The sequence below is a fragment of the Euprymna scolopes genome, chromosome 1 (genome assembly GCF_053919585.1).
Source record: "Euprymna scolopes isolate OS-2025 chromosome 1, ASM5391958v1, whole genome shotgun sequence".
Taxonomy (NCBI): Eukaryota; Metazoa; Mollusca; class Cephalopoda; order Sepiida; family Sepiolidae; genus Euprymna; species Euprymna scolopes.
Genome location: NC_136482.1, coordinates 192,845,800 through 192,859,065, shown reverse-complemented (window position 1 = coordinate 192,859,065; position 13,266 = coordinate 192,845,800). Strand labels below are relative to the sequence as shown.

The 13,266-nt window shown below is 34.2% G+C and overlaps 1 protein-coding gene across 2 annotated transcripts in view; it reads left to right on the top strand.

Annotated features, from left to right (window-relative positions):
- The window catches only part of LOC145278641 (putative ATP-dependent DNA helicase HFM1), a 143,700-nt gene that overhangs the window by 70,558 nt on the left and 59,876 nt on the right, over positions 1-13,266 (top strand). For both annotated transcript variants that reach the window (XM_080130677.1, XM_080130676.1), the window contains exons 18-21: positions 992-1,038; positions 4,685-4,818; positions 6,037-6,084; positions 11,271-11,354. In XM_080130677.1, coding sequence (XP_079986803.1) covers positions 992-1,038; positions 4,685-4,818; positions 6,037-6,084; positions 11,271-11,354 — 313 coding nt within the window. The remainder of the gene's footprint in view (positions 1-991; positions 1,039-4,684; positions 4,819-6,036; positions 6,085-11,270; positions 11,355-13,266) is intronic.

Here is a 13,266-nt window from a genome sequence, read left to right as displayed (position 1 = left end):
GGTCCTTCCAACTAATTCTGAGGATTTTTCGGAGGCATCTTTGGTGGTACGTCTCCAGGATTTTTACGTGCCTCCTGTATGTGGTCCAGGTCTCCGATCCATAGAGAAGAGTGGGCAGCAAGACAGCTTTATATACCATGATTTTGGTCTTTGCCAGAAGGTCACGGTTCTCAAATACTCTCTTCCTTAGCCTTGAGAAAGCCCCACTGGCACAGCTGAGACGGTGTTGTATTTCATCATCTATGTTGGCTTTTGATGATAGGATGCTGCCTAGGTATGGGAAGTGGTCCACATTTTCCAGTCTAGCGTTGTCAATGGAGATGTTTGGGGGTGAGACTGGAGTACTGTTTGGTGGTGATTGATGGAGGATTTGGGTTTTTTTTATATTAATTGTTAGTCCTAGCTGTTTGTACGCCCTCGTGAAGGCAACCAGTGTACACTGTAGGTCCTCTTCTGAGAGGGCTACAAGGGCGTTATCGTCTGCATACTGTAGCCCCATAATGGATATGGTGTTCGTTCGACCTTTGGCCCTAAATCTGTTGATGTTAAAAAGTCGCCCGTCAGTTCTGTACATAATCCGAACTCCATGGGGAAGATGTTTGTCCGTGAGATGGAGGATAGCAGTAATGAAGATGGAGAACAGGGTTGGGCAATGACACATCCCTGTTTCACTCCCGTGTCAACCCTGAAAACTTCCATATATATGATCACACTATGTACACATGCCTTTGATTGACAATGGTAACGCTTTGCTATTTAGTAATAGAAAAAGTTCCCTGAACTTACGCCATCCACTCTTAATTCTTGCTACCACACTAGCAACTACTCCAATGATGTTACCAATGCAACAAAACTTCTGAACAACCTCAATAACTTTGCCATCCACACATATTTTCTCTCCATCTCCATTGTTTTACATGTACATAAAAAATGAATTTCGCTTAAAAATTGAACCAGAATTAACTAAAACAAAAATGTTCTTACATTTCAGCACAAATATGAAATTCTTTTAGATGGAAAGCAGTTGATTGAAAGCAGGTAAGTAAAATCATATGTAAATGACCCCAAAATTTCCAAATAGAATATTTTATATAACCTTTTTAATGCGAGGAGCATCTATGTTATCTCTTTCACTTTGTCATGATACAGAGATGATGATATTTCTGGATACTTTTCTCTCGAGTAGCCTGGTACTCATCTGGCCGAAACCACTATCAATAATTTCCCACACTCCTTGTCTGTGCCTAGACCTAAATGTAGATTCCATGAACAAAGCTTCTTTCTTAGAACTGCATGCCTGTGGAATTCTCTTCCGATTACCTGCTTTCCAGCTGACTACAATCTGATTGTCTTCAAGTCCAATGTAAACAAGTTCTTGATGAACCATCCCCCTAAGTAATCCAATTTACAAAATTCCCACTACTTATGTTTACTACGCTATAATCACATTGACTAATGTATACCCATTAACCCTTATCCTTGAGTGACCTCCAGGCCTTGATAAGTAGTGATTCCTGTGTAAATATATATATATATATATATACTTGCAAAAACCAAAACAACAAGGAGAAAGATAACATTATATTTGTATTTTTTTAATATTATAGTTGTTTCAACATCAATCAGACAATTTAAAATTTTATGTTATTTAAAAGTTTTCGTGGTAAACATCTCATCAGATAAGTTGAAAAAAATACACGATTAATATGTATCTTAACACATTTTCATTCTTTTATTAACTGTATCAAGCAATGTGTATGGTCTTATTGTGCTTTTAATGAATCCACAACTGGTGTTGGAAATTTTTTTTTTATGGGCTCCTATTTTCGTATATCTGTTCTAAATTACAGCGAGAATTGTTAAATCTGGACTATTTTGAAACCGGGCAAGATTCAGAATTAATGAGGTTTATGGTTTATTAATTTAATGTATTATTTTTTGTGTTTTATTTGTTGCTAAATCTCAAGTAGTTCGGTTGGATTTTAGTGTTCAATCTAAATTCAAAATCTCATGGAGAGTTTCATATTTTGTTTTTTTTATAGATGTTACATATCGATTTTAATTTTTAACCTAGGAGTTACTGCAATGGGATTGTTTTCTGTATATTAAAATAAATAATGAGAAAAGTTTTGCTATGGACATGTTGCAAATACAGGTTTTAAGTGAAAGTCATTTCATTACAAATGAATCTGGAAAAACAAATACTCAAATAGATCATTCGTAAAGAAAAAGGACAGAAATTTCTTGAGTGATGTGAAAGTAATTGACCTGCTGAAAAAATTGTGACTCAGTATAAATCAGTTATTTGTGACTTTAAATTGAAGAAAGCTTAATGATAGTTGTTCACAAATTCAAAGATCGATCAGATAAAAAATATTTATGTGAATTTTATATTCCAGACTAGATGATAAAACTGTAAAAAGGCATTGTTGTTGTAATAATATATATATATATATATATATATATATATATATATATATATATATATATATATATATAACTACTTCATTTACTTACATAAATTTAATATACGAAAGTATGGATTTATGCGTAAACTTTAAGTATTTACTTCAAAAGTGCTCAATACGTAGGTAGAGCTAGTTAGTAATTTATAAAATATATATGGCGATTAAGCTACACTGAATATTCTGCGTTTCATCCAGTAGGATTCGTCAGGCTTATGCGCGAATTCTGTGGTTGCTTCTTGTTTTTATATATGTTGAGGATTTCTAGTTAGCCAATCAGCTTTCTAGTATCCACCGCGCCCCTTCCTATCAGCCAATGGGCATGCATTTTATCGAACAAAGGATCTGTTTTAGAACTAGGTTAGTGGTTTTAGGTAGATTACTTACGACAGTGCTCTACCCTTTTTTTTATTTTATTTTTTTTTATATATATATAGGGTAGAGCACTGTTGTAAGTAATCTACCTAAAACCACTAACCTAGTTCTAAAACAGATCCTTTGTTCGATAAAATGCATGCCCATTGGCTGATAGGAAGGGGCGCGGTGGATACTAGAAAGCTGATTGGCTAACTAGAAATCCTCAACATATATAAAAACAAGAAGCAACCACAGAATTCGCGCATAAGCCTGACGAATCATACAGTGGATGAAACGCAGAATATTCAGTGTAGCTTAATCGCCATATATATTTTATAAATTACTATATATATACATATATATATATATATATTATTACATTGTTGTAATAATATATATATATATATATATATATATATATATATATGTGTATGTGTGTGCGTGTGTGTGTTTCTGAATTTTTGAGATGAGGATTGATAATTCGTATTTGGATTAATGGAACTACTATTCTCATTTTGAATGCTATTTTCGCTATGTTTCAGTCGATATAATTTCTCACCTTCTTTACGTGTATCTTGTCAAACTCTGGAATCTTTTTGTTGAACTTAGGAATATGCATGGAATTTCAAAAGGTGTGACGTAATCAACCTGAGGGAACAATTTGCCCTCATTGGGGAGCTTTAAATCCCCTCCAGGGGTCTGAGGAAGGCCGAATAACTAAGCTGACTGTTTTAATCGATCCCAGGTAGCGACAGATATCCCGAGGATTTAGAGAATATAAATATATATTTTAATTCATTATCAAAATAGATATATTTTCTTTTTGATGGGAAAACCTGAGATATTTTGTTATTTGAAAAAACTCAACAACAGGAAATGTGAGGATGTTAGAAGGATATATTGTACTGGCTGAGTGATGGGAGGTGACCTTAGGGTCATGGGATTTTTTATATTGAATTGAATCTCAGATTGCGGTTAAATCGCACACCCGCAGTTTGGGGGTTTAGCGTGATTTAATTTGCTAAGGAAACTTTCCACCCCAACCACATCGGTTCGATACGCTCGAAAATTAGTCAGATTACTTTTTGATTCCGATGGGCACAGATCATGTGGAGACCGCCGTTCTCTGAAGACGCGACCCCTCCTCCACCCGTCTAATGCTGTCTGTGAAAAGAGATTGAACTTTGAAAAACTTACTAAGAACTGACGATATTTGTAAAAACATTGTACATAAGTTTGTGAATTAATTCTGTAGAGTAGAATTCACGTGTCTGTTTTACTTTCTGCCTACAGCTTCGATATTCGCTTTCAGCATACAGTCTTCAATGTAACAACCCTCAGAGAAGGACCAGACAATCCGAGCCGAGTTTCCAGGCAAAAAGGGGTCCTAGCCGAGCTTCATCAGTGTGGGTTACAAGGGAACCTTTTGTTTCATGTTTAATATTCTTTCATTCCATCAGCCATGATAAGGTAGAAGTCCTAAGTAATTTACAATTGTATTCTGAGTATCGCCCACACTGAGGATTGAACCTTCAACCTCCAGAAGTGTGTAATTTTCAAATGAATTTTACCAGGTACTTTTTCCGCTATGTCATGGATACTTGCATGGCGTTTGAAGTTCTGTGCAGATTCCCAAGTTTAATAGAAATATTCTGGAGTTTGATACAATTGAAAAAGGATGGAGATTATATCGGCCAAAATGATATAAAAATAACATTTAAGATGAGAACAGTAGTCCAAATAATACAAAGAATATTTTTTAAAATTTGTTTAATTTATGTGATTTATGCAAAAATTATAAGAATTGCCCATCTCGGCTGGAGATATCCGTTATACATTTGAAACCTTTTTCTTATTTACAGTCTTCATAAAAATTTGATTGAACATTTAAATGCTGAGATTTTCCTCAACACAATCAACGACCTTAGTGTGGCTGTTGAATGGATTAAACATACTTTCCTTTACACCAGAGTAAGAAAGAATCCAGCATTCTATGGTAAGACTTTCCAACAAACTTCATTTTCATTCAAAAGGAAACACACTAAACACAGCTATCTATCTATCTATCTATCTATATATATATATATATATATATATATATATACGGTTCAGGTGAATCCACTATACTACTACATATATATATATATATATAGTAATTTATAAAAATATATAAGGCAATTAAGCTACACAGAATATTCCGCGTTTCATTCTCATGAGAATTCGTCAGGCTTATGCATAAGCCTGACGAATTCTCACAAGAATGAAATGCAGAGTATTCTGTATAGCTTAATTGCTATATATATTTTTATAAATCACTACCTAGCTCTACCTATGTATTGAGCACTGTTGAAGTAAATACTTAAAGTTTACGCATGAAAATATACTTTCGTATATAATTTATGTGATCAAATGAAGTAGTCTCATATATATATATATATATATATATATATATATATATATATATATATATATATATATATAATAGTATAGTGGATTCACCCGAACCATATAAATTATAAATATATCAGATTTGTAAATAAAAAAGACTTTCATTTTTGGAGATAAGGACGAATGACACAAGTAAGGAAGAAAAAAACTTTTTAAGATAACATGAATAATTAATCTGGAGCAAAAACACTAGATTCCATATATGGAACATTTTTTTGTCCTTTGTTTAATCCAGGTAGTGTTTGATCAACATTGCTGGGGAGCCATGATTTAATATCCGGTTCTGGTTTTAAATCCCCGAAACACTGTTTCATGGTAAACAACTAATGATCTCTGAAAACTTAGGACTATTGTGAATTTTAGAAAACAAGTTGATTCAGTGATCGCAGGAGATTACTCACAAAATAATTTTGCAAAAAGGATTAAAAAATTTTTTTTAAATGTTTTATTTTTTATATAGTTTTCAGAGTTAAAAAAGAGTTCCAAGACTTTATATATATGTGTGTGTGTGTGTAAAAAATTAATGCAAAAAGTGTATATGTTTATATCTTTTCACAATATATTTCTTATTTAGTGACATGTAGGAATACAAAACGTCTTTTGAAAACGGTTTCGATAAAATCTTCATTAAATCCACCGATTTTATGGATGTATTTTGAAAATACCTTTTCTTGTCTATAATTCTATTAGTGAGATTTCCTTTTTTAAAGTTTCAATTGTCATTGTGTATTTTGAAGTCTCTCATGAGAATTCTTTACATGTTCAGGAATTTCAAATCAAATGACAGAAGAACAGTTAGAAAAATATTTACAAGGTAAGATATTTAATTACATATTTTGCAGTTTGAATTATTATTATTTATTCCATTAACTTCACAGTGTTGTGATGTTTTACATTGTTTTTTTTTTCCTCAAAAGCGAGATTTTACACAAAGCTAGTGAGGATAGTCAAAGAGTCAATTAGACGGAAAGCACTTGGCGTAGGATGTTTGCTGAACCAAGCAAAACTGAAATCTGAAGTACATGTTGTATCTCAATGAGTTCAGCTGTTTCATAAGATCATGAGGAATTGAGCCACGGGCACAATGGAAGTTTCCTTATTCCACAATCTAGCAATCTTCACTTTCAGTTTCTGATAGTTCCATAGTTTCTCATTCTTCTTTCCTGTTAAGTTGATATCGTTTGGCAAGCCACATCAATAATTTGGCATTCATTGATCTTTTTGTTTACAACTACAATATCCGGTTTCCTGCAAGTTATCTCTTGATCACACTGAATCATGAAATCCCAGGGAATCTTAACGTCCTCATTTTCCACTACTCTTTCTGGGTGATGTTGGTACCATTTGTCCATCACTTGGATTCCAAACTTTTAGCACAAACTCCAGTGTAGGTTTGTACAAACATTGTCATGGCGATGTTTGTATTCTTTTTGAGTAAGTATAGAACACACTAACAATGTATGACAGTTTCAAGAGATATACCACACAACCTGCACTTATCAGAACAGTCTTTCCCATAGATGTTTTTTTTTTATTACATTTGTATTTAGTGCCTGTTTCTGAGCAGCAAATATAACATTTTCTGTTTCTCTTTTCAAGTCACCTTTAGAAGAAAACTCCATGTGTCCTGACATTTCTATCTCAAACTGACCATGACCAACTCAGTCAACTTTTCTGCTTTGGTTCTTTCCTTGTATTTCTGCTCATCTTTCAATGAATCTTTATCTAGATCTTCCTCTTTTGCCACTGCTACGAGTAACGCTTCATGACTGAGCCAAGTAGTGGTGAACACTTCTAAGCTCTCCCCCGACACATTCTTCAATCGCAATCAAATCCCCTACAGATTCCTGAGTCCGATAAGATGGAGCTAAAAAAGATTAACGGTTCAACTGAAATGTTGTAGGAATAACATTAAAAAATGAGAGCAGTACTCCAAATAATACAAGTACGATTTTATCTTAAAACATAGATTATTAATCAACTACTAGAGTTCCATTCCTTAGCTAAAAGTTACTTCTGATTAAACCATTTTCACGATGGTCTAAACGGCCTTAATTTCTGGATGTTAAATTGTGTGTTTCTTCACTAAAATCTACTCAGCAACTGAAATCCAATTTCAAATTGTTCCTTTTGTCACATGATAAAACTAACAAATCATACATCGACTTAGCATACGAGGTCACGGTTGTCCATAAGGCAAATTCTGTTAAGCATACCTACTACACTTGCTGCACCTGATGCACTACCGGGGGTAGTGTCTATATTGCCCTGCCATAAGATATGCTTAAATATGATATTTTAATTCATGCAGATTACATATTTATTATTATAGAGACAATTCTTTATCAATTATTTATATTGAACCTAATATACAGTAGTGAGATCAAAACTAAACAAGTGAAGTATGCATGGTCCCCCGTGAGTGCAAAGTGAAAGAGGCAAAAAAAAAAAAATGATTAAGTTCAGCATTTGCGCCCCCCTCCCCCATTTAGCCCAAAAGTCCCCAGGAGACATCAAATCCTGGTGAAAATGAACAAATGGTGCAGTTTTAGGCCTTAACATATGTAAATTTGAGTTCTGCACCATGGAAAAAAAGAAATGGCAAAGTCTATCATCTGCCCCACCTCCTATTTAGCCCCAAAAGTCCCCAACGACTTAACATATTTACAGTTGAGTTCAGCACCATGCAAAACTGCTAAATAGACATACACAGAAAATTTTGGGCAAATATGGTAAAATAGTCCCCAAAATGTAGTGTTTTTATTATCCCTAAAAGAGCCCCTGAAGCACACCCAAGAGTTATCGTGAAGTATAGACAAACAAAATTATATAGAAATCAGTTAGTTACAACTTTTTAGAAAGTTTTATAAAATCCAAGGGATCAATTTTTTTTGATAAGCCCAAAAGTGTCAATTTTAGCCATATTAACTCGAAAGAGGGGAAACTGGAGGTTTCCTAGAAAATCCGTTCTTTTACTTTTTTTTTTTTTTTTTTTTTTTTTTTTACATAGGCATCACCACATTATCAAGGCCAAGAGGCCAGTCAAGGATAAGGGTTAAAGAGTGTACAGTAGAAATTGGACATTATAGTAATCATTAGTAATGAAAATTTGGTAAAGTTGATAACTTATATGGAACGGCTCATCAAGAACTTATTTACGTTAGACTTGAAGACAACCATATTGTAGTCAGCCGGAAAGCAGGAAAACGGAAGACAATTCCACAGGCGTGCAGTTCTAAGAAAAAAGCTTTGTTCATGGAATCTACGTTTAGGTTTAGGCACAGATAAAGAGTGGGGGGAATTATTGATAGTGTTTACAGCTAGACGAGTGTTTCTTGTGAAAGTTTGGCGAGGGGGGACCATAGATTGAAGCTCATTCGAACACTTTCCATGAAAATAACGATACATCAGAGACAAACTCGCAACATCTCTTCTGTGAGATAAAGGTTGCAAGGAAGAGAAAAGGACATCTCCTACGAGGCTACGAAGTCTATTTTGAACTCTATCAAGGCAGGCCAAGTCCTTTCTAGCAGCTCCTGCTCAGATGTGGCAACAGTATTCCATCCTTGGACGTACCTGGCTCTTATATAGATAGAGAATAGCATCAGCAGTGAGATATCTACCGGATCGATAGAAAGATCCCACCATTTTTCCAGAATTGGAGAGAACTTGGTCGTTTACTGTCTTAGATGTGCTACCATAAATGGTAGTGTCGTCAGCATAGATGTCTACAAATGATGTAAGGATGTGATTTGGAAGATCATTAATGTAGATCAGGAAAAGAGTTGGGCCCAGGATACTGTGAGCTTCTGATTTTTGCCCCTCAACTACTACTCTTATGAACCTATCAGAAAGAAATGATTTAATAATTGAGAAGACATTTCCAGCAATACCATAACTAGAGATCTTATGAAGTAAACCTTTATGCCATACCCTATCAAAGGCCTTAGATATGTCAAGAGCAATTGCCCTAGAAAGGTTGCCTCCGTCGAGAGATTTGCTAATCCTATGAGATATAACTGTAAGCACATCTGCTGTAGATCTAGCAGAACGGAAACCATATTGAGTGTCACTAAGAAGGTTATTTTTGTTGAGATGGTTGATTACTTCTGTATTTAACACAGATTCCAGAAACTTACTCATGACGCACAGGAGACTTATTGGCCTGTACTGAGAGGGGGATGAGCGATCACCTGAATTCTTAAATACAGGGCATACTGATGAAATTTTCCAGGGAGATGGGAAACTATTCTCCTTAAGACAACGTTTAAACAGTTTTGTAAGTATGGACGCTAGTTCAGGTTGAAGTTTTTTGAGTACTATAATTGGAATACCGTCAGGGCCAGTTGCTTTACTGGAATCAAGGTTTTTGATTAGCTTGGCAACATCACGTACAGATATACGTATATCACATAGCGTGTTTTCTGATACAGGAGGAAATTATGGGGGGTTGGCAGCCTTGATCGCAAAGGGTAGAATTAGCTGCGAAGTTCTTGACAAAGAGTTTGGCTTTGTCTGATGCTGACGAGATTACCTCAGGTCCATTGATAATAGTTGGGATGGAGCACACGCTTCTGTTCATGATTCTGTTTGCTATTTGCCAAAACTTTTTTACTCATGTCATGTTTAATGTTTGTGTAAAATTTCAAAAAATTCCAAGGCATAGTTATTGAGAAATGTGCGGACAGACGAACTGACAAGGGTGAATTTACATGTCCACTCTCCTTTTGTCGGGAGACCAAAAATAAATATATATATGACTTGGATGCCATCAGATAGAATTAAAACCAAAATATACAACTTTCCACCCTTATTCCTTAGCCTCTGAGCCTTGCCAATATGCATATATATATATATATATATATATATATATATATTTGTAGTCATTGACATACAGTCCTGTTTCGTTGTATCACAACTCATCAGTGCCACTAGACTAGCATCGCTCCCTAGCCAAAGATTGAACCTAGAACCGTCGTGTTGACAGTCGGCAGTTCTCCCACTTGACCATGAAGGCGATGCCCGTAAATAACTCGTCAGAATGTCTATTTAAATTGACACCCGCTACCACTTTTATAGTGCTCAAATCGCCTGTTTGTAAACAAACAACGAGCTTCGCATTTTTTAGCCCATTAAGTAGCGGGTGAGATTATTTATGACAGTGCTCTACCCAAAGAGGGAGGCTTAAAATATATTTGTAAGCATCGACATACAGTCCTGTTTTGTTGTATCACAACTCATAAATTCATCAGTTATCTCTTTTTTAAAAGATGGAATTTCCCAATCATTGAAGACAAGATCCAAGTAAGGGCCAACGGACTACAGAATTTTTTAATTATATTGATTAATTATTGCCAATGTGACATTTGTTCTTAAAAATGTTCTGTTGAACTGCAAATGGGTGTTCACTTGTAATAATGTGTAATAGAACAATTCAGTACAATTACTGGATAAGAGATCAAGTTTGAGATGAAACTGTTTAGATATAACGAATTTAAGAACATTATCATCAATTGAACATATATTGCATTCATTGTCAATGTCTATTGCATCAAATAATTATGCCACATTTTTTGTATGTCTCGTTGAGAAAATCAAAATGTACTTTAAAATTATGGTATTTTGTTGCTTTTTAAAGCTTTATATCTATCTATCTATCTATCTATTTATCTATCTATCTACGATTATATAAAATAAACTTTGTCTGTGAGTTCGTTCCCTATGGACTCGAAAATGGCTGGGTCGGTTTTTGTAAAATTTCACACAAAGGAACTTCATGTGAGTGTTCTTAGATAGGTTTTATATCGGAATGTCTTTGATAAGTATCAATAATTTAAATGTAATGTAAACAGATATCTCACTGCTCACCTCCCTACTAACTGTAAATTTGGTTCCACATGGTAGCCCCTAGTGTCCAAGTGGCGATATGCTTTGTTGGAGGTAAATAAAAGTAAAAAAAATGCCATGAGTAAGTCTTTTTGTTTGTGTTTTTATTTATAGATCTTTGCATGCGAAATCTTAATAATTTGGCCAGTATCAACTTGATTAAAATGGATGAAGACAATTTTGATGTAAAACCATTAGGTAAGTGTTCAAAGAAATTATTATATCAGCAATATATAAAAAACAAATGGAAATGTGATGATTAAAATGTTACAAATATTTTAATTATATTTATCCTACCTATCATGTCTAGAATCTGAGATAATTTGTAGCTTTGGCAATTTTTACATGTTGGTGTCTGATGTATGTGAATGATACTAAAACAGATTAATATTTTATTTTGTCTTAAACGATGGTAATGATTCAACAATGGATCAGTGTGGTTAACAGTATTACTGTAACATTGTCTGGAAACCAGAACATGTTGTGTGCAGTTTCAGTCACAAAGGAGACCAAGACAAAGAATAGGAAATTACTCCAAATTTACTTTCTCTTTATAGCAACAATATTTATTCCCTCATCATTAGATTCCACGTGATCTAGAATGTTCTCTACGCCTCTCATGAGATCTCGAACGTTATCTCATTCAGTGCTCCACGTCTCTCCTGTGATCATTCTCTTTCTCTTTTTTATAGTCTTTTTTTCTTTGCCAGTGACATCATTTTACACGCATTCATATACACGCGTCTGCTTTATGTTATGTTACCATTAAATTAAAAAAATTTTTTTTTTATTCAATTTTCACCCCAAACAAGGCACAGTGCCGCTTTAAGTAGGGGGCTACTATCGGGGATATAAGTTGCAGGAATATTATGAAGGGAGGTGAGTAGCAAGATGTCTGTTCACATTACACTTGAACTTATGCATGTCAGTACAGTTAGAAAAGCAGAATCCCGGAAGGGAGTTCCAAAGTCTAGCAGTTCTGGGGAAGAAGCTATTGGAGTAGAAAGCTTTCTTACACCTAGGGATCTCTACCGTAAAGGGGTGGGATTTTGCTGCTTGTTGGGTTTGTCGGGGGTATTTACATCGAGGGGAGGTAAAAGTGCTTGTAGTTCGTCAGAGCATTCACAATTAAAATACTTGTAGAACAGGCAGAGGGATGCAACATAATTCAAACAGAACTGTTAGGAAAAACTTTAATAATTAATGATATGAAAGCTGGCAAAGTAAAAAGGCGATTGTTGGCATATATACACTCTTATGTATTTTACAGTTAAACAAAAAAACCTAAACTAAGACTTTGCCAATGTTGTTTTTGTTGCATTTGCAAATGGCTGAAGCCAATATAAATACAATCGATTATATGTATTCAGTTGGTGATTTAGATATGAAGTGGTTCGAATTGGTATGTGTGTGATATGCAATGATCTTTCTTTTTAAATATTCTGTTTAAAAAATGAGGAGAGAAAAGGTTCGTTAATAGAAATAATGCTTTTATTGGCTTCCAGGATTCTTCATACACCCACCGCCCACTCATAAATATGGCCCATATGTCACGTTTACAGACTGATTCCTAACAGGCTGATTGAAATTGAAACTAAAAACGATCAACAGATTGACCGCTTAGGTAATTAAAAAAAAAATTAAAGGGATGTAACCTTAAGAATTATGTGTTTTTTTTTTACCATGCTTAAATAATTTTTAAATTTCAAGAGAATTTATCAGAACCTATTTTAATTTATAAACATGTTTTCAACACTAAAATGTATGTTTACACTTTTGGTTTAAAAATTAAAACAAATAAATAATTAATGATCAGGAGAGATCTCACTTGAATGATTTTCAATTGCGTAAGTGATGTTTTTCTTTTCAAAGCTCCATATTATATATTTCTGCAGAGTTATATAATGCGCTTTGTCCCCCTCAAATTTATCAAGTAAAATATTAAAGGCAATCAGGAATCAGCCTGTAAATGTAACATAGGGGGCCATATTTGTGAATGGTCCGTGATACATCAAGAAATAAAAGTAAGTAAACATTATTTATTAAAGGTTAAAATTTGATCGTTAATTGAACAATGTTTTTCAATGATAAATTTTATGTTTGAAAATTG